This window comes from Microtus pennsylvanicus, chromosome 7, assembly GCF_037038515.1.
Source record: "Microtus pennsylvanicus isolate mMicPen1 chromosome 7, mMicPen1.hap1, whole genome shotgun sequence".
NCBI lineage: Eukaryota > Metazoa > Chordata > Mammalia > Rodentia > Cricetidae > Microtus > Microtus pennsylvanicus.
The window spans coordinates 17,961,054-17,986,571 of NC_134585.1; the positions used below are offsets into that span (position 1 = coordinate 17,961,054).

At 44.8% G+C, this 25,518-nt stretch overlaps 1 protein-coding gene across 1 annotated transcript in view; it reads left to right on the plus strand.

Annotated features, from left to right (window-relative positions):
* The window catches only part of Reep3 (receptor accessory protein 3), a 77,133-nt gene extending 71,734 nt beyond the window's left edge, over nt 1-5,399 (plus strand). The window contains exon 8 of the mRNA XM_075980079.1: nt 1,093-5,399. Within this exon, the coding sequence (XP_075836194.1) occupies nt 1,093-1,149 (57 nt within the window). The 3' untranslated portion in view covers nt 1,150-5,399. The remainder of the gene's footprint in view (nt 1-1,092) is intronic.
* The last annotated feature ends 20,119 nt before the right edge of the window (nt 5,400-25,518 follow it).

Genomic DNA, 25,518 nt, shown 5'->3' on the forward strand with positions numbered 1-25,518 from the left:
AGTGGCGTTCCCGTCTAGCAAACCCCACAGTTTCTCTATCTCTTGCTGCCTTCTACATGGGCAAGGAAAGTTGCTAACAGAATCAGCTACATAGTGTTGCTTTCTGCGAGCCATACACGATGAGTAAATAGTAGACATTTCCCTGCAGTCACACGGTGTGGTTGTGCTAAGACTCACTGACCGACTGCGTCCTCAGCAAGACGTAAATAGTAAGTCGGTGTTTTCATCTGGGATTGGGAATGTCCTGTGTACTGCGCACACCCGTTGTGTCACCAGCTCCATTTCTGTGGGTGTTCTTAGTAAGGTTGTAACTGGCAAGAGTGTTGCTTCGATGACCGATTGCTTTCGGTGCTCTGCTGGCCTTTGAACCAAGGGCCCCGTGGAGGCAATGCAGCCACCATACTTTTGAGCTGCGTTCCCAGCACATTTATATTAGACAGGGTCTCAATAAGTTGCCCAGACTGACCCAGAGCTCCTTCTGTGGCCAGAGTAGAGCTTGAACTTACAGTCCTCCTGTCTGGCCTTCTAAGATAGTTGGCTTTTTATATCAGAAGAATAAAACAATTATTATGATGATGAGGTATTGAATCCTACCTAGTTAGCAGGGCAATGGGGCGCACACTTTTTAGTTCCAGCACTTGGGAGGCAGAGGCTAGCAGATCCCTGTGAATTTGAGGCCAGCCTGGTCTACAGAGTGAGTTCCAGGACAGCCATGGCTGTAACACAGAGAAGCCTATCTTTAAAAAAAAAGAAATAAAGAAAAAACAAAAAGCCTGCTTAGTTTAAAAGAGCAGTCAGACTGTTTAGTTCTGCTTGTTTTAGTTTAGATTAGTTTTAGCTAGTATACAAAATAACAAATATCCTTATGGCATTTTTAATACATAGTTTAATACGTAGTTACTTTAGGTTATCTTTTGTTTGGTTTGGGTTTTTGGTGGTGGTGGTTTTTGTTTGTTTCCTGGCAGGGTTTTTCTGTGTCCTGACTCGCTTTGTAGACCAGACTGGCCTCAAACTCACTAAGATCCGCCCACCTCTACCACCACTACCTGACTGGGTTACCTGTTGTTAATACTAACACTTTTCTTTCTTCAGGTGCGGTATGGTTCACTCAAATATAAAGTGAAGAAGAGACCACAGGTGTATTTTTAGTGTCTACACCTCACCTATCTCCAGACAAATAACCCTAACAAATCAACATCATATTCTAACTCGATGCATTCAGGACTTACACTTTAATTCTTCTGATTGCAGCAAGGACGGGATTTACTTTAATAATTTTAAAGAGTTTGTGTTTCTTTAACAATTACTTTTAGATATTAACTGCTAAATGTAGTTATGTAAGGTTTATTGATGTACATGTCTATAACAGCAGTTACAGAGAATCACATTATCTGATTTCATCAGCAACACTGAGTGTCTGGGATCTAAGGATAAAACACAGACCCAGGGTATACTTGAAAAGTCTCTCCTTCAGGATACAACTTGCCTTTCTAGTGTTGCATCATGTTTACACCCACCCATCCATGCCGCCCACATCTGTCACGGGAGGGTGGTGACAGCCACTGAGCAGCCAGTGTCGTGACAAAGACGTAGTGTAAGGTGGTGACATGTCCTTTACATAAGCCTTGGAATCGTTCCACCATGAGTTCAAAGTTTTTGAAACAAATGTTTGAAAACCAGATGTCCACACAGCACTTTCCTGGCTGGTTTTGCACACTTGAAAATTGTTTACTTATTTTATGACTGTACATTTACTTTAAATTTTATTGATGCTGTCTTTTTGTTGTTGTTGTCTTATATTCTGACATGTCAAAATTATGCCTTCAAATGCATCATCTCCTTTTCCTATGTGTTTGTTTTATTTGTTAAATTCATTTGATTTATAGTAGAGACACATAGCTAACACTCATTAAATTTTTTCTTTTTGATTTTTGTCTTTTGAGATAAGGTCTCTTGTAACCCAAGGGTGGCCTTAAACTCCCGGTCCTATTCTTGCTTCCACCACACTGTTGATGGGATAACAGGTGTATATTATCACACCTGACTGATTTTAACTGCTTTTTAATTATATTCTTGACATCTAAGAAGTTATTAACATTAACCAGTTTCCATAGTTGAATTGGATGTGTTTTTATCAGCAACAATTATATTATTTTATGTTTTAAAATGTAGATTTTTGGAAGAGAGTCAAGACCAGTATAGCACTTAGTGTTTTCTTCTTTCTTGCTTGCTTGCTTGCTTTCTTGCTTTCTTCTTTTTTTTTCTTTGTTTGTTTGTTTGTTTGGGGTTGTTTTGTTTTTTTGGCTGTTGGGGGGGCAGTTAGTGACAGGGTTTCTTTGTGTAGCCTTTGTTGTCCTGGAACTAGCTCTGTAGACCAGGCTGGCCTTGAACTTACAGAGACCCACCTGCCTCTACCTCCTGAGTGCTGGGATTAAAGGTGTGCGCCACCACCGCCCAACTGCATTCAGTGTATTCTGACTCATGGAACTGCCCAGTAACCACACCCCTTTCTCAAGCTTGGCAGATGCAGATGCTGGTTTAGAGACCTGGTGGTGACTAAAGTCATTTGAATCTTCTTCCTGGCTGAGTTTACTCCCTGAAGATGAGTGTCAAGATAGAATATAAACAGTTGATGCTACATAGCATAGGCTCCCAGAAAAAGATCACCTTTTTAATATGAGAGATATAGAGGGATTGAACTCTGAGGTTCATTTCAGGTTGCCCTACTAACTGCACTATGAACCTTAAATCAGTAGATTTGGGATGATGGATAATCAAAATTTCAATAATCAAACAATATTTACTTGGGGGTGTCTGAGTGTCATTCATACATGACCTCTTGATGCTACTCTGAGTATTTCCTAAACACCAAATATTTAACACCAAATAAAATTCAGTTTTTCTTCAAAACTTAATTTACTTTGCTTTGACTCATAGCGTCTTTGTTACCAGAAGACTTCTATTCAAACATCTATAAAATCACATAATAAATTATTGGAAAGAGTGTTATTTATTTGGCCTGGCCCTGTCCTGCTCTGTATAAACGCCATGCTTCCTGCTTGGTTTCCCGGGCAGAAGCAGTTTTACCTGATAAGGCAATTGGATAAGTAAGTTACTCTGTCTCCATGGGGACTGGTTGGCACCATCTTATCTTTTAAAAGTCCAGTGTCTGCATTAAACCTGCCCTTTGGAGCCACTGGTAGATGCCATGCTTAACATAGGCAAGGCCTGGAGTTCAATCCCAGAATAAAAAAAAAAAACAATTAGTTAGAACAAACTTACCCATCCTTTAAGGAGTTCATATACTATTTGTTTTCTCTTTTGATTTTTTTTGTTTTGTTTTGTGAGACAGAGTCTCACTGTGTAGACCAGGCTGTCCTACAACTCACTATTTAGACCAGGCTGGCTTACAAGCTCCCCAAGATCCACCTGCCTCTGCCTTCTCTGCCTTCCACATGCTGACATTAAAGGTGGGAGCCACCATACCCAGCTTGTGGTTTTTGTTTGGTTGGTTGCTTTTATTTTATTCTATTTTATTTTTTGAGACCAAGTTTTACTCTAGCCAGCCTGAAACTCACTATATAGCCCAGGCTAGCCTCGAATTTGTGGACACTCCTCAGCCTTCAAAGTGCTGAGATTACAGGTGTGTGCCACCACCACACCATGTTTCATGGGCTTTTCAAATTGGCAGAATTACTACCTTGTAGAATCGGAATGCCCAAACAAAGGTGCCGCCGTGACTCCGATCTAATGCTGGCCGTCCTGTGTTTCTCATTCCCAGCCCATACTTGGGCACAGTACAGCAGTGGACATGCTTCGTGCACTTGATGCCGTCTGTCCTGCCTCTCATGCTGTGGTTCTGTCCTCCACAGTCATGCGTCATACATAGTACAACCTTGTCCTTAGACTTTGTATACTGAGCTAAAGGGCTTTTTTTGTTCTGTTTCTTTGATGGTGGAGCTGGTCTGGTTTACTTCTCTCTCTGCTTTTGAATCTGCTGATTTTTTAAAAGATGTAAATTTCTTCCTAAACCACAGTGCCTTGACTTAACCCCACTGCCGACTGGGGCACCCGCATGCAATGCACACACCTGTTTAGGGCACTGTTTCTCTGCCTTTTGGCTTTTGTCCAAAAATCACAGCCTACTAGTATCTTATCTGACTATCCAGTCATTCGCTGTGATCACTAATACCAAACTGATCCCCACACTTAACTATTGTTTAAGCATGAGAATTGCTGCAGTTCTCTATAGAATTGCTACGCCTCTCTTTTCTTTTTCCTTTATGGTATTAAAAGGAGCCATAAGTACAGCTGGAGAGACAGACAGCTCAATGTTTTAAGAATGCATACTGCTCTTACAGAAGACCCAGGTTCAGCTCTCAGCCCTGTACCTGTAGCTCCAGCTCCTGGGGATACCCTTTATGATGTCCAGATGCAGCTGCACCCATGTGTGAACATACCAGCACATGGATATGCATACATAGCCATAATTTATAATAAGGAAAAGCCTATGGAAAACAAAAACGAACCAGAAATAATCTGATTGCTAAATGCACAATTGTATGAGCCCACCCCACTCCGCCCATCGGATGCCATCCACACACACACATCGCTGTGTGTTTTCTATGGCTCAAATAATGAGATCCGACCACCACTGCTGGCAAGATCACTGCATGGGTGAAGCAGAACTAACTACTCGCGTGTTTTCAGGGATCTTATTCCGTGTGTCACCACCAAAGACTTCCACAGTGTTATAAAGCATGTAAATACTCGAAAATTATGTCAAACATTGGTTAAATGCTTCTACTACTTCCTTTTCTGTACTTTTGGGGAGATGCCTGAACCTTTATGGTATTACTATAATGTCTTACATTGACTATAAATGTTTTTTTTTTCTGAATTGGAATAGGCTAATTTTTGATTTAGTGTTTTCATTGGGTAAACTAAGGAGATCTTAATAGATCTAAATATAGAACTCTGAATACAGATTCCAAAGCTGTTTCCTCTGTCCTCTCCTTTTTTAGGTTGATTTATTTGTTAAACAGTTGGGTAAATTTTGAGAAGATTGCTGCTTTGTGGTTTGTAGCAGTTCTACAGAAACATACTCTAAGGTTAACGTTTTCTGAAAAGAAAGTCTCTTTCTCTAAGTGCTTTTGTAATCTTTTAGGGGTGTTCTGCAGATTGACCCCTTTTTAATATTGTATATCAACCCTTTTTAGCATTGACCCTGACTTAACAATTTTTTCTTGTAATATTTTTTAACTCTGTGTACTTTAATACTTTAAGCAAAAATAACTCTGTAAGATCTCTGTTAAAGCTGTCCTCAAGCCCTGTACGTGGGTGACTCTGCAAGTATATTTGGGGGATTTTTACAATAAAATAAACTCATTATATTAGGGGCAGTTGGGTATTTCTTTATGTGTGGGCATCCCTGTGTTGAACTCTGTGAATGTTTTTTGTTACTCAACATGTCTTGATTTAGTACCAGACAACATACATGTCCCTCGGACATGTCAACAGAGCAAGTCACAACTCTTGTTGCTTTCTGTAAAGCTCGTCACCAGCGAGGATAGTGTCCCGGATTGTGGAGTTTGGATGCTAGGAAGAGAAGCAGGGAAAATGGCATAGGAACTCTGTCACCATAGACTGACTGGCTGTCTCCAGCGTAGAGTCTAACAGAGAATTCCGATTTCTGTATCGGGGAAGTGTTCTGGAGCTCCGTCTGTTTGAGAGTCTGTTTGTCTGCTTCACATTTAAAGATGAACCCTCCTGAAAAGCTCCCTTCCATTGCTTCCTTACGAGGTGCAGTGTATGTTAAAGCGGTTTCAAGGTAGCGTTGGAAATGGAGTTGCAGTTTTCAGCCTGATGATGAGGCATATGCTTGCCGTGACCAAACAGGGCTATAAAGTTAGCTAGAAACTCAAAAGAACACAGTGAACCTGTGAAGGACTTCAATGCTGCTTGTTTTTTCCTCGGGGTTTTATTTTACCCTTGTAGTAGTTAACTGATCTTACAGAGATGTGTGGAACAAAAGCCATGCCAGAGACGTGTTGTTCCTGGAAAACACTGCTCTTTTACCTGCGTATGTGTAGCTGAGAGTCTGGAAGCCTCCTCTGAATGCGTCAGAGCAGGTAATCTTTTTAAATTTCTATTGGAAGTGGAACATGCCTTTAATCCCCTTACATCACAGGAAGCAGAAGCAGGGTGATCCCTGAGTTCAACACCAGCCAGGGCCACGTCCAAATAAATAAATTGCATTTTTAAAGACAATTCTTCAAGTTGTCGTTTTAAAGCTCGAGTTTGATACTTTTGCCTGTCTGTGGGTTACTAAAGAACTGTGCTGGACAGCAGGAGCTGCAGGCAGCAGGCATGCAGCGTGCTGTGCATACGTCCATGCAGGCTAAACAATTAAACACATGAAGTAAATTTTCTAAAAAAGAATAGAAAAGTTGCCAGGTCGTTGCTTACCCAGGGGTGTCATGTTAAGAAAGGGAAGAAGGCCAGGCATAGTGGTAGACACCTTTAATCCCAGCACTGGGAAAGCAGAAGTGGGTTGATCTTTGTGAACTAGAGGCCAGCCAGGACTGCATGGTAAGACCCTCAAAATAAAGTAGGGTATTTGTTGTTGTATGCTAATCAAGTTACCATCCCTTTTTATAGATCCAGTAACATGCATCAATTGCCCAGTTTGTACCGTAGTATGGTTATCTTTCAACACAGCCTAGCTAAGAAGACAGAATAACAATGTAAGGGAGTTCTTGTTTTCAAAGAGTGAATCACTGTTATCAAAATATCTGTATTATTCTGGGGTTTCTTGTAAATAGATCCTTTAATAATTTTTTTCCCCGTGATAGGTTTTCTCCTTGTAATAGTCCTAGCTGTCCTGGAACTTGATTTGTAAACCAGGCTGACCTCAAACCCACAAAGATCTGCCCTCTCTGCTTCCCAAGTGCTGGGATTAAAGGCATGTGCTACCATGTCTGGTGTGGCCAAAAAAATTAAAGAATTATGTGGGTTTTTTTTTCTTGCCTTTACCTCTTACCATCCAACACAGTGATGAATCCTTTAACTTTTCAAAACATGTTCTGAATCTGACTATCTCACTCAGTTCTCGTGTGTGTATGTGAGGGGGGACAGATAGTGAGAGTCTGTCCTCTCTACCATGTGGGTGGTGTGAACAGAACCCAGGTCCTTAGGCTCAGGGAAAGCCATATTTACTGACTGGCCCAAAAGCAGAGGAACCATCTCATTGTTTCCAGTGACGTTGGAGGTTTTCACTCTCCTGTCACTCAATGGTCGAGTCCTCGAGTCTGTGAGTTTCAGTTGTTTTCAACTGATTCCTTTGGGGATTGTTAACAGAGAAGGCTGTGGGAAGAGGGGGTGACGATCAGAGATAGATCTTGGGCACCAGGGTGGTAGTTTATTTTTTTTTCCAGTTGCCAAGGTTTAGAGAAAATAAGCGAGGACAGAATATGGCTGGATTCTTTTCTCCTGTGGTGTACCGTCGCAGACTACTTCAGAAGGGTTGGATTAATCATCTGTACCACACCTCATTTAAGTTACTCAGAATTTGAGTGATATAAAAAGTCATGGTTCCACCAGGAATCAAGAGTAGTCAGAGTTCACCGGGAAAACACTACCATTAGAAAAATGAAGAGATAGATCCATCAATTGATTGTTTTACATCATGGACTAAAACGATTCTGAAGATTGGCAAGATTAAACTTTGCAAGGCAGCCCTGTAGGCTGGCAATGGAAGAGTTAACTTTTTGGACATGTGCAGGTGCATGGTGCTAACCACATTCCCTTTTCATCTGACTTGGATTAGGCCCCGCCCACATGGGTGTAATCTGAGAGTCTGAAGATTCCAAACGTCATGCTAAGAATAAGGATGGAAGTCAGGAGTAGTGTGGTACATGACTTTAATCTCAGCACCCAAGATGCACCGTCAGATAGATCTCTAGATGTTCTGGGCCAGCCTGGTCTACATAGCAAGTTCAGGACCAGCCAGGGATATAGAGTGAGACTCTGCCTATAAATAGATAGGTAGGTAGACAGACAGATAGATGGGTGGGCGGATGGATAGATAGACAGAAAATTGGTCGATATAAGAATGGAAGCAATAGGGAAGGATAGACAGAAAAGACATTTTAGTAGTCTTAAATAGGCACAGTGGTCTAGCCTTACTTGACATCCTGAAGTAGCCATCATAATATAATTAAATTTAAAAATGAATTGCACCTTAAAATAAAAAGCCATTTCCTTGCTTCTGGTTGTAGAAGTCTCAGCTCTGGTTAGCCTACAAAGAAGGGGATGCTGTAACCAATGCTGAAAAAGAGCAGCTCCTTGCTAGCTTCTGATGCCCCTTTGTTTCTTGCTGTCAGCCAAGGTACCACCCTGCTTCGCCAACCCATCAACCAATCCCATGAATAACCTCCAGGCCCTATAGTTGGGATTTTGGACTTCATTATACTTACTTTGGGAATCACACAATACTGAAAATAGTTAACCTAGACATGGTTTTATAAAACAGAAGTTTCATATATTTATCGGAAGATTAAGTGGAGTCAGCTGTTAGGTTCAATCATTGATTTAGCTCTTCGCTTTAGGGAGGAGAGAGAAGATGCTTTTAAAGTAAATAGGAAAAATAATTCACATCAATTATTGGCTAAGACCAAACAGGAAGCCTCTGAAGAGAGGATGCGGCTACTTGAGAGGAGCATCCTCTCAGGAAGTGCTTTCCTTCCTCCAGGCCCTCCCGCCAGCGTTTGTTCCTGGCCTCCCTCCCTTCAAACCACACCTTGTAAACCCTTTTTGTGGGCCCTGTTCCCAACACCAAGAATTCCTGGTGTTCCTCCATACCCGGTTTCAACTAATAAAACACACACACACAAACGGTTCAACGCCATTTCACACAGGGGGTTAACTTTATTCGGTCTTTAAATTGAAACTGCGGTTGGGACGCACAGCAGGCGACAGTTTCCTTATGCTGTGCTCTAGGAAAGTAGAGCTGTGTTATTTATACTTTTTACAACATACTGCATAAAACTCAAGCTAGCAAAGAGGCCCACGGGAAGGGAAATTAGACAAAGCCGGGAAGACAAAAGAATCCCATTTTGCAATATTCTGAGAAAACGCCTGTAAACCCGCACAAAAGTTTAATATTTACCATTAAGCCACGTGCAGAGGTATTGTGTTTACTTTAGAATAACTTAAAGTCAAGAAGGAGTGAGAAGGGGAAAATGCGCTTTAGAAAAGCAAAGCTTGTAAGAGTTGATCTTCCGCAAGTGCGGAGTAAGGTCACGTGACAGCAGGTTGCTCTTTGACCCAACTGTCTCCTAGCGCGTCTGACAGCAGCGAGGAATAATTGCTTCCTCATTTAGATTAGACAACGTGCTCTCTGCAACCGCATCCTCTAAATAGATTGGAGAGAGTAATTGAAGCAAGTTATACTGGGAAGCGGAGTGACCGATTCCTCCTGGTGTGAGCCGGGAGTGCCGCGGTAACCCCATCAGTCCGGCCTTCATCCTGTTCCTATTTAGGGAACCCGCAGGGCTGCAGTGCTGAATCCCTGCAGCTAGCTGCCTTTATTGTTTAGACTTGGGGGGAAGGTCACATGCCCTCTTTGACAGAGAGGTTTATGGACTCTCTAATTAGCTGCACCCTCCACCCGACAGACAGTTGGCCACCTTCCAAGAACCGGGGTTTGGTAGCCACTGCTGAAGGAGAAAACAAGGTTATTTACCCCTGTGACTGTAGTTCTTGGCACAAACTTACCCTTTACACTCAGACACGTTTGCCTTTGTTCCAACTTGCGTTTGGAATTCTGAGTAGGGCGTTGAGGAGAAATGCGGCTATATATTTAGTGCTACACAACACATATGTTGGCCTCAGACCCTTTTCACTATTCCAAGGCCTCATACAAAAAGAAGGGTAACAGAACCCTGCTTGCACATGCCCACCCGCAAGCTCAGAAAAGGAAGTTAAATTCGCAACATCTATAAAATAACAGTTGTACGTTGGGGCAGTTGGAAATCCCAACGGTAAAACGTGATTGGGTTTAGCTATTACTGGAGTGCCCGGAATATATTTGGCTTATCCTATTCTGTCGGGTCTGCGGGATGGTGGATTAAGCCGATAGAAATACTTTGGGGCTGATTCAAACCAGATGCTCTGGGGGCGCAGCCCAGCGTTAGGCAAGGCTGCCCCCTCGGCAGTCTGCCAGCGCTGCCAAACCAGCCTGTTCTCCACCAGATACCTCGGCCATAAAAAGCTTTCAAGTCCCCATTGTTATTCCAGGCACATTCCAGGGGGATTGAGTCACAAGGCTCAACAGGACTTTCTCCCGGTTTGAACTGCCAGTGTAGGGTGGATCAGACCCCCAACTTCAAATGTGGAATCCACTTCGGGTCAAAAGGCCCTTTAGGGCAAGCTCCAGGTGTAGCCCTCAACCCCACTCCACCTACCCAAATGGAGCTCCCTGGCGCACAGCTGGAGTTCCAAAGCCAGCTCCAGGGGTCGGCAGAAGAAGATAATGGATTTATTTTATAGGAATAAAGTTCCTGCGCTGGTTTGGGAAGCTTAAAGAGGTGCCCGGAGAGGGGTGGGGGCTGGTTAGAAACTCCTACGATAGGCCAGTTAGACCAAGTGTGTGTGAAAGTTAGTAGGCCCACGCCGGGAACAGGACTTGAGATCCCCCCCCCCCCCCCCCCCCCGTTTAAGTCAGTTAACAGGGAAAAGTCCCAGCCCCTCCCACGCGTCCACCCTGACTCGCCAGCCGCCTGCCCAAGACTGGGAGCGCGCACAGCTGGCGGCCTGCGAACTACATCTGGAGTGCTAAACCCCCACCCACCCCGCACCCAGATGTTCCAGGGCCGGGGGTGGGGCTCCCGGAGAGGCCGTCCCTTCATCTCGCAGCCGGGTTCCAGATGCCTGAGGCTCTGGGCGTCCCACCTCTGGGAGCAATCTGAAGCGGCCCGGGCCCTGGGGTGGGAAGTAACTGGAGCTGCCCTGGGGAGGTTGGGGTGATGGCGTCGTGCCGGTAGGCTGCCCTGGAGACCAGCCCACCGCGTGGGATTTAACAACCCTAGTTCCCCGGGAGGTGATGGCAGAGGGAGGGGCCGGCGGGGACGCTTGGGAAGGGGAGGGGAGGAGGACTCGCTGTGGACCGGTTGAGACCAGAGCTGAGTCCCTCCTCCCTTTGCACTCTGGTTCCTGCTTCAAAGGCAGGCCTTTCTGGTCCCAGGTCCTCTTCTCCTCCTGAACCTTCCATCACCCAAAGAGGGAGGAACTTCAAGCAGCCTCTCCATTTTCTCCGAAACCTGAGCTTGTCTGGAGAAGTGTGCCGTGGGAGGGTGGCCGCGCCCCTGTGACGTTTGTGAGCCGTTTTGGTGATCTGCTCTACAACTGTTTTCGCCAAGGGTTCTGAACTGTTCCGGAAAGTCTGCGTCTATCGGATGCTACGATATGAACAAATCTTTTCCACTCGATTTGATTAAGCTGCCCTTCATAAAGTTGTCCTCAGATTTTTATTTAAGGGTGACATAACATCCCTGGTCATTGCGCAAATGTGACAATCAGAGGAGTCGCAGGGTGGGGGGATGGATGCCGGAAAGGCAAAACTGAAATCACAACCAAGAAGAAAATAATGATAAAAGGTGGTCCTTTTTAGTTCAGACAGATTAATGCAGTCTTTAAGGCAAGGCCTTCCCTCAACCCCACCCTTTCAGGGAAGGGAGGGTAAATAGGCCCTGTCTTCTGCTAACCTATTCACCAACCGATACCAAGCAAAGCTTATTGTGTCCAACTTGGGAGAGGTCCCAAGTCTTCCTGGCTTCTATGAGAATAAAAAACCAGAGTCCTGAGTACCCGCACTAAGTGTTCAAATATTTGACTAATGCTTCCTTGTCACCATTTCTAACATGTAACTGGTGAGGGACCGGAAATGTGGCTCAGTTGGTAGAGAGTTTACCTTGGATCGACAAAGCCTGGAGTTCTGTACCCGGCACTGCATAACCCCGATTTGGCACAGTCCTGTAATCTCAGTACATCCTCGTTAGAGGCAGAAGGATCAGTTCAAGTTATCCCTAGCTACACAGAGAGTTTCTGGCCCTCTTGGGCTTAGAGGGGTTCAGGGAGTGGGAGAAGGAAACAAATTTGACTGTACTTAAGTTCCATAAAAATTATTTAGCATCGTGCGTATAGGATGTGCCTGGAGTTTAGAATGTCAGCTGGACTGTGACTTCTAGGGATGGAATTTAGGTCAGGAGGCTTTTGTTAAACCATTCGACTGGCCCTAACTTTCCTCCCTTGTCGACATTATAGCTTAAAAGGTCTTTTGTTGTTCTTTTGGTTTGGTTTGGTTTTTCAAGACAGGGTTGCTCTGTGTAGTCCTGGCTGTCCTGGAATTTGTTCTGTGGACCAGGCTGACCACGAACTCAGAGATCTGCCTCCCAAACACTGGGATCAAAGGCATGTGCTATCATCGCCTCCAGCTCCAGCTATAACTTGAGTTTCTTATGTCTCTCCTATGCGATGGTGTTTTCATGTGCTTCCAGCCCATCTCACGTTTAGCTCCAAGCATACTAGTTATTTTACAGCTATTTCCGATTTAGCATGTATGCTTAACACTAAATACTGTTTAGGGCTAAAAGATCCTTAGCTTTGCCAAAAAAAAAAAAAAAAAGCTAGATTTGCAAGAGGTCACCCCCTTATTACAGCCGAACAAAGGGTGCTTCTTGCTTTTTAGTTCCGAAAGCTTTTCTTGGCCGGCGGCTCTGTAATACAATATTGTTATTTGGTAGTTGAACGTTGGCTCTACAAAAGAAGTAAAATAAATACCAGCACTTTTTCTAAACCTACGTGCCAGATCATCCCTGGAACCTGGGGAGAGGGGCCAGATAATCTCTGAAAGATCCTCTTAGCTGCCTGGTACTGTGACTTTGCATAAGAATGGCTCGAAATTGAGAGGTTCAGAATTTAGCACAGTGCCCACCAGGTGCCTGGCTACTTCTGAATCCCCCCCACACACGCCAGAATGGTTTGCAGCTCCATTGCGTTATTTGCAACAGTCAAATTCGTGTTTAAACTCGACCAGAATAAAATTACCTTGAACTCTAGCACGGCAGCCTGTCCCCCACTCTTCCAAACTTTCCCCCGTTCTTTCTAAGACCTTAATCATTGTAGCTCAGGCTGGCTTTGAACTTGCTATCTATCTAGCTTGAACTTTTGCTCTTTCTGCTTCTGCCTCAGGAGCCCTGTGAGTACAGATGACTGTGGCACTGGGGATTCAATCCTGATCCTCCGAAATGCTAAGCTAGTGTGGTTAACATAAAATGGCAACAAAAAAAAAAAAAAAAACCACACGATTCAGGAAGCAATATGGCAACTGAACTATAATCTCAAGCCTGCACTGGAGCCTTGATGTTCATCAACATAGATAACCTTAAAAAACAAAAACAAACAAAAAAACAAAAAAACTCTTCCAGCCTGCTGGATTATGCCTTTATTGCCAATACTAGAAAGACAAGAGAAGCAATCCAATCTCCTCCTCCTCCTCCTCCTCCTCCTCCTCCTCCTCCTCTTCTTCTTCGTTTTGAGGCTAGTCTGGTCTGAAATGGATTAAATAAAAAATGTTGCAGGTTCCTGAGCGGTGGCAGCAGGCCATGTGGCAGCAGGCAGCAGGTCTGAGAGCAGCCAGTCCAGGCAGGGACAGCACAGTTCCCCAGCGGCTGCAGCAGGCCACAAGGAGAGACAGACAGATGGGCATGCCACAAGACCATGCTGCAGGTCTCTGAAGGCTGTTGGTCCCGGGCAGGGAACCACACGGCAGGGGAGAGACTGAAGGATAGGCATACCATGCAGGGTGAGGTTGAATATTTATTTAGTGGGTTATGGAAGGGAAGGGGACAAGAGCAAAGAGGCAGAGAGGGAGGCGGGGGAGAGAAATGGGGAGAGGCAGAAGCTGCTTCTTCCAGAGGGAGACAGAAAAGGAAGAGACTCAGGCTGCAAGCTGGAAGGAAGATCTGCCTTCCTGGGGGTGGAGGAGGGGAACTTGGCTTGTCTCTTAAAGAGACAGAACAGATCATCACATGGTCTACGTAGTAAATTCCAGGACAGCCAGAACTACATAGAGAGACCCTGTTTTGTTTATTTTGTTGTTGTTCTTTAAAAAAAAAAAAACACACTTTTAGCTGGGCAGTGGTACACGCCTTTAATCCCAGCACTCAGAAGGCAGAGACAGGCAGATCTCTAAGGATTTGAGGCCAACTTGGTCTACAGAGTGAGTTCCAGGACAGCCAGGACTGTTTCAGAGAGAAACCCTGTCTTGAAAAAACGAAAAAAAAAAAAATCACCTGTGAGTTCAAAGTCAGCTTGGTCTAGTTTTAGGCCAGATCAGGGCTACACGATGAGACCCTGTCTCTAAATACACAAGCAAATCTTTCTGTGGTCTTCATTTTGTGATGGAACCATCCTACATTCTTCTAAAAATATTCACTGAGGCCGTCATATTTGTTACAAGTGCTGGTGGGTGACAAGAGGGTGTCCATCAAATTGTTTAAGTCACTCCTCACATATTAGGTCAGCCACCAAATTGGGACCAATATCATATTCTAAATATCTCTACTCACTACCCCCGCCAAGCAGTGATATCCTTATATTCATCAAGGTGGCCTTGGTTCAGCTATTGTGAAATGCAGAAGGTGGGAAACTCTGCCAAGGAGGTCTAAGCCTGGAGGTCAGAGGGTAAGGACGGAGTGCAGAAAGAAAGATACACTGTCGCCAGCAGCTGCTCTGTGCAGTCTGCCAGACAACAGGGCAGCCAGCAGCCAGGGGGTTTCCCTAGAAGGATTACCAGGAGGAAATGAAACTCAGATTAGTCCAAAGAGATCCAAGGGTGTGTGTGTGTGGCTCTGACTGCCTCTCTGCTGCCTCCATTTGCCATTGGTGAAGTTTGACCCCAGAGAGAACAAATGTCCCTGAACTTGGAGCTTATATTCTCTCGCTGTGGCACGATGCCATGCCCTAGATACGATACCTCATCTCACTTCAGATGAAGTGGAGCACTTTCAGGGTGGGGTGGCCATCAACTTCAGAAGATGAAAAACAACTTGGCACACATCTGGCTCTGACCTAGAGAGAAGGAGGTGATCACGGGACCCAAGACATTGACTCCCTGTGGACAAAATAATCATAGCCATAATTGTAGTGATATTTTGTTTGTGTTTTAACAAATAAAGCTTGCCTGAAGATCAGAGTGCAGAGCTAAGCCACTAGAGGCCAAGGATTTGGGAGACAGAGGTGGAAGGATCCCTGTTAGTTCAAGGTTACCCTGAGCTACATGAAATTGATCCAGTCTATAAGAAAAACAGAGTTAGCACTTGGGATCCCATGCCTTTAATCCCAGCACTAGGGAAGTAGAGACAGGAGTGATATGGCTAGGCAGAGAGAGGAATATAAGGTGGGAGGAGACATTGCAGTTTGAGGATCCAGTCTGAGTGCAGTCCGAGCTTGCCATCTGAGGATAGGATCGTCCCTTCCGTCTGAGCATCAGTAGAGGTAAAAGGTCTCTCTAGTGGCTGGATGCTTTGCTTCTCTGATCTCTCAGCTTTTCCCCTAGTATCTGACTCCGGGTTTTTATTAGGAATAATTTGTGCTACACATCAGTTTTCTCCTTCAGAGCTCAGCGGATTGGGTGCCTGTGATCGCCAAAAGAGGGATCTGTGTTGACTCAGATATCTCTCTTAATCCACAGAACTCCAGGATGAGATCTCCACCTTGGCTGTGGCTGCAGGGCTCCATGTCTCCTCCTCTCTGCCTTTCTGTCCTCTTACTAAATTAATTCCTCCAAGTGCATACGGTGACGGCTCATGTCAAGCTCATCGTCAACATTCCTGCTTTGTTATCTTGGTTATGTTATGTTTCCTTTAGGAAAGTTAGATGATACAGAAAGAAAGTACAAAGGGCTAATAAAAATTAGCCAGCTCTAGGGAACAAGTCTCCTAGGTTCTTGCTCTGCCGAGAGCACTTTGTTCTGGTAATGTGTTTTTCCTGTGACTTTCTACACATTTGTCTAGATTCTCAAAGGGTGGTGACATGTCTAGGGGTTAAAGGAGTTTGCTGCCAAGTTTAAGGACCTGAGTTCGATCCCAGGAGCCACAGTGAAAAGAGAGAAACGGTTCCTTTATTCTCTGACCTCCACACCGAAATCATGGCACACACGGGTATACACATATACATGCACACACGCTTTTCACGTAATAAATTCTTAGAGAGACGTTAAGTAAAGCTAATACTTTTTCACTGAGTTTATGTTTAAATAGAAAGTACATGTCAAGACTCAGTGTGACCTCATGGTTTCATTTGACTGTTTCTTTCATCTTGGTCTTCATCTTCTTCTCCTTCTTCCTCTTTGCCCTGGCTGGCCTGGAGCTTACTGTGTAGACCAGGCTGGCCTTGAACTCATAGAGATCCTCCATTCTCTGCCCCTCCCCCGAGTGCCAAGATGAAAGATATTACCACCATGACCAGAAGATATACCACTCTGATCTTCAGGCAAGCTTTATTTGTTAGATTACAAACAAAATATCACTACCGTAGTTATTTTTTTAAAGCAGGCTTTCAAAAATTGTTCTCAATGAAATATCAAACTATCGAGATACCTGCCCTCTTGTTCTCTCCTCCCAACCAGTGAGTTCGTAGATTGCTCAGACTTAGCAGCGAGTGCCTTCACCTGCTGAGCCGTTTCTCCAGTCTCCCTGTTATTGAAACAGCGTCTCATGTAATCCGGGGTGAACTGTACTCGAACACCTGTCCTCTAGTATGAACCAGGGCTTCCATTTGGTCCCCAGCACAGGCTAGACATGAACATGAACAGATCACAGAACATTTAAATCAGGCTAGTTGTCTGGGTACGTGTCTTTATTTGAGCACTCAGCAGGCAGATCTTTCTGCGTTTAAGGTCAGCCTGGTCTACAAAAAACAAGTTCCAAGCCAGCCAGGACTACATAAAGAGACCCTGTATCAAAACAACAACAACAACATATAAATCACTTCACACTTATTTATCAATCTCGGTTTTACTAATTGCTTTTAAAAATAAGACGTGTTAACATTGCTGCATTCAACCATTGCTTTCCTCCTCCCTGACCACACAAGGTTCAGTGCCTCTCCCAGGCTGACTCTATTTCAGCAGGCTTTGGTACTCAGCTGCCCTTACAGAGTTCTTGCCCCACCCCCACCCCCGCTTCTGCAAAGGGCCCTTCCCTTGGTATCCTGCTCTCTAACTTGTTGGAAGAAGGGGAGATGTACCTGAGCCACCCCAGTGTCTCGAGGCATCAGCCAAAGAGAAGGTATACCAGCTAGGCTCTTGTGTCTGGGCTCCTTTTTGGGACCAGTCAATCGATCATTGTTTCTAGCCAGAAGAGGCGAAAGGACCTTCTTCTGTCCTGCAGCTTCCCTCTGCCTGTTCCCAGAGGACCTCCTGCTAGTCCCGAAGTTCCTAGTTTCCCATATGGCTGTTTTCATCACCTCCCTACATAGATCGCATGCCCAGAAGGGGAAAGCAGTAGACACCAGTCTCCAAGCTCCTTTGCTGGGGCGGTGGTGGTAGAATGGCTGACTATGGAGGAACTCAATTTAGGTAGCGTCTAGATAATTCTCAATATACTACAATAAACAGTATCCAATGTTGCCTGGAACTGTGCAGTTTTCAAAGCATTCTTATCTACTCTCTTTTTTTTAATATTTTATTTATTACATATACAATATTCTGTCTGTGTGTATGCCTGAAGGCCAGAAGAGGACACCAGACCTCATTACAGGTGGTTGTGAGCCACCATGTGGTTGCTGGGAACTGAACTCAGGACCTTTGGAAGAGCAGGCAGTGCTCTTAACCTCTGTGCCATCTCTCCAGCCCCCTCTTATCTACTCTCTTGTCCTCTCGTGTTACAACAGGATGGTTTAGTTCCAAGAAAATACTCTTAGGCAGAATCTGCGAGAAGTTTCTCAGAAACAGCATCTAGAAGGTGGGAAGGGATTCAGGCTGGGAAGAGTGGGTATTTGGACCTCAATGCAGTTCTACCCAAAGGCTCAGCTGTCTCCCAACGAGGAGCCTTGGGCTGAGATAGTTCTTCATCTTTTTCCTAAAGTGAGGCAAGAAGCCTGTCCTTCACAACACGACACTTGACAGCTGAATCTGAGCTGCTTCCTAGGAAGAGGGGTTGGTGTTGGATCAGCTGCCCACAGATGCAAGTCCCACGCAGATGGAGGGATCCAGCAGGCAGGCCGTAGCGCCAGCTGTTCTTCACCAAGGTCAAGTTCCACCTTTCATGGCAGTTCATATAAAGGGATGGGGGCTCAGAGCACATAAAAGATGCACAAGGGACTGGGGAGATGTCTCAGCAGTTAAGAGCCCTGGCTGCTCTTCCAGAGGACTAGAGTTCAAGTCCTAGTACCTACATGGTGACTCACAACTGTCTGTAACTCCAGTTCCAAGGGATCTAACACCCTCACACAGACATACATGCAGGCAAACACCAACACACATAAAATCAAATTAAAAAGAAAGAAAGTAACCTGTCTTGAACCTCCACCCCATAATTTACATTTTCCAATTCCTTGAAATAAACGATTTTTAGCTGGGAGAGATCTCAGAAAATTGTCTGCCCCTCACCTCAGAAAATGACAGGCCCCTCTTATTTTCGGATATATTAAGTAGCTTTTTGAGTTGTTCAAAGAAACAAGGCTGGTGAACTACTCTGGCCCTATTATCTTACCTATTAAAATGAAATGAACTATACACTTACAGGTTTGAAGAATCACACAAAGGAGCCGGGTAGTAGTGGCCCACACCTTTAATCCCAACACTCAGGACGCAGAGGCAGGAGGATCTCAGTGAGTTTGAGGTTTACAAAGTGAGTTCTAGGACAGCCAGGGCTGATACACAGAGAAAGCTTGTGTCATAAAACAAACAAACAAATAAAACAAAACAAAAGAATCACCCAAAAGATATAAAATAAAATTTAATAAAGAGGAATGCCATTGGCCATTTAGATCCTGAGGCCTGCAGATGGCTTAGTGGATAAAGGCTCTTGCTGCACAGTCCTGAAGACCTGAGTTAAATCCCTAGACCCCACCTTAGAGAGAACGGAAATTTGTCCTCTGCTCTTCACGTGTTCATGGCGTACATGCATCCACATGCACCCACAACGTGGATAAAGAAGATACAAGTATCCTCCTTGTTAATTCCTTCACAAACGCTTCATTGTTTGGTCTTTTATTTGTTTTGGAAACAGGATCTCAGTATGTAGCCTCAGCTGCCCTGGAACTGTCTCTGTAGACCAGGCTGGCTTCAAACTCAGAGCCGCCCGTCTCTGCCTCGCCAGTGCTGGAAATGTACAACGCAGGGCCAAGAGCTCTCAGCTATTGCCAACAGGAGGATCACATTTTATATCTTGGGGTGCTCGCACAGAAAATGAGTTTATAATTTAAATTTTGTCAACCTGGATTCCTGGTAGAAGTGAGCAAACATGGGGAAGGGCGTCATAAAACTTTCTGGCACATTTTGATTAGACATTAATTTTTTATTAGACATTAGGTCCTAGGAGGCTTTGGCTGTGAATATCCTGGTATTTGAAATTCGTGATCACGTAATTTCCTGTTCTCCGATGAATAAAGCTGCAGAATTTACTCTCTTTGGTACAAAGGAAACATCAGCGTCCCTTCCCCAGAACATCAGGACAGTTTGTGAAAGGAAAACTAAGATCCAAAAGATGTTTTGTGTTTTGACGTGTAGGCTGAGTTCCTAGAACACTATCAATAACTAATTGAAATGATTCTTCATCTACAAACCATCTTAACTCTTGTTTGATTAGGGTCTTAACACAGAGATTGGGAATTCCATAGCTTGGTTGTTTAAATCTTGTCTTTTTGGAGGCAGGAGACATGGTTCAGAGGTTCAGAGCCCACACGGCTTCCGCCTGTCCAGCTCCAAGGAGATCCATTGACTCTGGTCTCCTCACGGAGCTAAACACTGCTACCCACCACCACCCACATACGTACACATAATTAAAAATAAAATCAACCTTTAGAAAATAAATGACTTCTCTTCTGGAAAACTCAAAGGGAGGCTTCTTTTAAAGGAAAGTATTTATCTAAATGGTGTTGGGGGGACACACACCTTTAATCTTAGAACTTGGCAGACAGAGGTGGGCAGAGCGCTGAGTTTGAGGCCAGGCTGGTCTACGTAGACAGTTCCAGGCCAACAAGGCTACATAGTGAGATTCTGTCTCCCTAAAAGAAATGTTATTGATGTGTGTGTGTGTGTGTGTGTGGTGTGATATGTGCGTATGTGATGTGTGTGTTGTGTATGTGTGAGGTGTGTTTATGTATGATGTGTGTGTGATGTGTGTGTAATGTGTGGTGTGTGTGTGTATGCAGCCCAAGTGTCATGGTTAGAGGACAAATTACAGGAGCTGGTCTTCACCTTCTACCACGTGGGTTTAAGACATTGAGCTCAGTTAATCCCAACACTCAGAAAGCAGAGGCAGGAGGATTTCTGTGAGTTCCAGGCCAGTCTAGTCTACAGAGCAGGTTCCAGGACAGCCAACCAGGCTGGCCTCAAACTCACAGAGATCCGCCAGCCACTGCCTCTGGAGTGCTGGGACTGAAGGCGAGGTGTGCACTCCCATGCCTGCCCACACAATCACTTTTCAGAATTGTTTGGGTGACCTACTTTGGCCAAGGACCACTGGGTAGAAGCTGACACGCCAGCAGGACATAAGCCCTAGAAGTCAGCCCATCCATGGCTGTCGGTAACTCTGGGTGTTTTGTAGCAGCTTCAGCCTTGGTGGAATGCTGACGGAGATGGAGAGGATGCTCACTGGGGACAGTCTTGCCTGAGGAGTAGGCTGAGGTGTGAATTTTAGTTATCCAAATGATAAGGAAGCAAACACACTGCTGTGCAGAGCGATCCGACAGCTTCCCCTGCTTTCCAGGGGAGGAAGAGAAGCACAGACACGGACTCAGGAAACATCCAAGTTCTCTGGGTAATTATATAGCACCCAGAGCCTCCATCAGAGAAGCTGGGGGTTGGATCTAGGTACACCCCACAGCCAGGCTGAATTCCCAGACAGGTGTTTCTAAGAGGTCTTGCGGTTTGCGAGCAAGTAGGCAGTCAGAAACAGGAAATACTAGCCCTGTTGTCTGCACCTCAAACACTCATGTGTGAAGGACTCTTCCGGAGCCACAAAGGCATGGATAAGGATTTGAATGTGTGCTGAGAGTCTACATGCTCAATGTGGCTGAGCCTTCAGCCCCCAGTGCCGAGTCTAATAGCCAGCTTCAGCTGGATGACTGACAGCTAGGGGCTGGGGATGTAGCCCAGGTGGTAGGGTGCTTGCCTAGTATGCATGCAGCCCTCAGTTCGATCCCCAGCTCACTATAAAGAGGAACTTGAGAGGCAGAGACAAGGAAGATCACAAGTGCAGGCCACCTTCAGTAACGCATCAAATTTGAAGCCAAAGCTAGCCTGGGTTATGTGAGACCCTATCTCAAAAGGAAGCGGGGAGCAGGAGAAGAAGAAGAGAAAAGAAAGAGAAAACTCTAGCCCTCTCATATACTAGTTCTCTCTTTCTCTAAACTTTGATCAGTAGCTCTGGTAAAGACCCAAGAACGTGTTTGATTTCCTTTTTTCCCCGAACCCCTGAACAGAATTCAACAGCAGACCAGTCTCTCCATTTGACTCCCAGGTTTAGCGCAAATTCTTTTGCCTCGGCTACTGCTAACATTAGCATCTTAATCTGTATCACGGGTCTTCACCTGCGCGATGGATGCAAGAATCTTCTAGGTTAGGACCTTGTTTTCTCTTGGAGTTTTCTCCATTCTATTTTCTATCCATCCTGCAATTCAGTATCTCAAGAAACCAATAGGGCTGGAGAGAGCCTTCAGCAGAAAAGAGCACTCTTTCAAAGGACTGGGGTTCAGTCCCAGCACCCACATGTAGGTCATGACTGTCTATAACTCTGGTTTCAGGGGCTCTGACCTCCAAGGGCACCAGGTATGCACATGGTACACGTACATACATGCATGCATACAGGTAAAACACACATATAAAATAAAAATAAGTAAATATTCTTTAAAACAAAAAGGAAGGAAGGAAGGAAGGAAGGAAGGAAGGAAGGAAGGAAGGAAGGAAGGAAGAGAAAAGCAGCAAATGCCACCATGTCACTGAGTCCTTGGGGTGTAATTATCAGAGAGAATGAGCCTCCCTCCCTCCCTGTTTTAACCAAAACAGCCTAAACAAAGTGCCCTGAATATTGGTATAATGTTTTAGCCTGAATTCTATTCATTTGCTTATTTTTGGAGACAGTCTTTTTTACTGGGTGACCGCAATACAGACCAGGCTATGCTCCAATTCACAGGGATTTACCTGCCTTTGCCTCTCTCCCAGCTGTGTGCTACCAGACTTGGTGTAAAGAGATAAGTTCTTTATGAAGGTTCTGAAGCGGGGGGGGGGGGGGGGGGGGGGTGTCCAGCTCGTTCATTTTGCTAATAAGGGAGCTTCCCTTTGGTGGAACAAATTTAAATCAAATTCACACTAAATGGTTCAAGGGTTGTTCTTATGCTTTTCCCTCTGATTTCTGAATTTCTCACCTTGAGTGTCAAGAAAGGTCATTAGCATTGTTAAGGAGGACTGACCCAAATCCAGGAATGAATCAGGGCGGGCGAGAAGAACATCTTTTCCCCTTTGTATTCTCCTGTATTTATTCACTGACCTACATAGGGATGTTTCATGGAGTTGACTTTTTAAATAGCCCTTTAATTTTTAATGTGTCCTCCGAGCTAACAGAATGAGACATTATCACAAGCCAGTAATGACACTATCCCTCAATTCCGCCAACCCTCAAAGCTAACCAGAGTCACACAAGGGTCCTCCATCCCAGCTTCAAGGTGCTCTGTGATGGAATGGAGAACTACTCCAGAGAGGTTCTGAAATCCCAGAGAAGCAACTAATGAAAAACGAGACCCTCCCAATGAACTGGATTTCACTTTAGTCTTCCAGGCTTTGACACACTCTCGGAAGGAAAAGTGAGTCTGTCTCAAAAGCAATACTGTCTCCCCTCAACAGGTTTGGGTGTTACTGGACAATACGGTAAACGGGAGAAATCTCATTTACTGACCTCAGGCCTTAATTCATTCTATTGGAACTGTAGACTGGAACACACCCGTTCCCAAGTCGCTTTGGTCAAGGTCTTTTGTTGTTGTTCAGACAACATTTCTTTGTGTTGTCTTGGCTGTCCTAGAACTCGCTCTATACACCAGACTGGTCTCACACTCACAGAGATCCACCTGCCTCTGCCTCCCAAGTGCTGGAATTAAAGGTGTGCGCCACCACTGCAGGCTATTTATACTTTTTTTAAGATAGGGTCTTATGTAACCCAGGCTGGCATCAAAACTGCTAAGTAAACTTCAACTGCCCTAAACTGCTGGTCCTCTTGCCTCCATCTCCCAAGGACTGAGATTATAGTCACATGGCCACAATTTATGGAGACCATGGCCCTTTATGCGCTTTAGGAATGACACCCATGGTTTTGTGCACGTTAGGCAAGCACTCTGCTAATTGGGCTGTATGTTCAACCCATGACCTTTTTCTTTAGTAGACTGAATTCTTTTCTGCTAACTGAATTTGTGTTGTTGTTGTTTATTTTGAGACAGGGTCTCACTATATAGCCCTTGTTGGCCTGGAACTCACTGTGTAGACAAGACTGCCCTTGAATTCATGGACATCTACCTGCCTTCACCTTCTGAGTGCTGGGATTAAAGCCCTGTGCTACCAGACCTACCTTGCTAATGGAATTTTGAAAAGTTTCATGCAGCTCCTCTTTTAGTTTGTGTGTAGGTGCGGCTATGTATGGGGACATGCATGACACAGCACATGTGTGGAGGTCAGAGGGCAATTTACAGGAACCGGTTCTCTCCTTCACCATGTAGGTCCCAGGGATTGAACCCAGGTCTTTAAGCTTAGTGGTTAGTACCTTTACCCACTGAGCCTTCTCACAGGCCCCTAAATGAGCAAATACCAACTCTGATTGTGTCGGATAAGATGGCAGCTAAATGTTCCCCAGAGAGCAGATCTAGGACAACAGTTTGAATCATAGAAAGACGATGGTTTAAATACATTTTCATCATTAGAACTGTCTGCAAGATGTGTTCCCTCACTGACTCTGAGATTGGGGTGTTTTCGTAATCAGTACCGACCAATAGGTACATCATTCTCCTCGTCTGCTTATGGGCTAATTCACCAACAAATGTGTTAGGCTTTTGTCTGCTTTGTACTGACATAGCACGATACCTGAGACGGGGTGAGGTGATGGAGGTTCATTTTGTACTCTTCTGGAAGCTAGGCAGTCCAAGGTCAAAGGCCCACTTCTGTTGAGGGCCTTAGTGTTGTGTTTTCCGACGGTAGAAGAGAAAGAGGAGAACGAGAGGAGGATGCAGACTGCATTTAGAACAAATCTGCTCTTTGTTTTCATTTTTAAAAATTGATTTATATTTTATGTTTGAGTGTTCTGCATATATATCTACAGGCCAGAAGAAGGGATCAGATCCTATTATAGATGGTTGTGAGCCACCATGTGGGTGCTGGGAATTGAATTCAGGACTTCTGGAAGAGCAGCCAGTGCTCTTAACCCCTGAGCCATCTCTCCAGCCTGTTTTTATTTTTATATTGTATGTGTGCATGTGTGTGTGCGCAAGCCACAGTCCCTATGTGGTGATCAGAGGACAGCCTTCAGGAGTTGGTTCTCTCCTTCCACCTGTGGGTCCTGGGAATTCCATCTCAGGCTACCAGGCTTGGTAACAAGTTCCTTTGCCCATTGAGCTGTTGTAATAGGAGCAGCGGGGCTGCTTCCCGCCACCCGGCTAGCTTTACCCAAAATAATTACACGGAAACTGTATTCTTTTAAACACTGACTGGTCCATTAGTTCCAGCCTCTTTTTGGCTAGCTCTTACATATTGATCTAACCCATTTCTAATAATCTGTATAGCCCACGAGGTGGCTTACCAGGGAAGATCTTAACCTGCGTCTGTCTGGAGTGGGAGAATCATGGCGACTCCCTGACTCAGCTTTTTTCTCCCAGCCTTCTGTTCTGTTTACTCCACCCACCTAAGGGTTGGCCTATCAAATGGACCTAGGCAGTTTCTTTATTAATTAACCAACAAAAGCAACAGATTAAAAAGAAATCACTCCCACATCATTGAGCCATCTCGCCTGCCCCACAAATCTACTTTTGCATACCAAATCCACGTCTGCTTTATGGACACGAATCCTTAAGAACAGAGACCTCATGTATTATTTGTCTCTTGAAGGATCCACTTCTCAATACTGTTGGACATGGGATTAGATGCGCAGTGCAGGAGTTTTAGAAGACACCTTCAAGCCATCCTGAGCACCAACTGTATGCTCAGTATGTAGCTGGTATCTTTGGACATCTGCCATCTGATCCATAAAGTGTGAT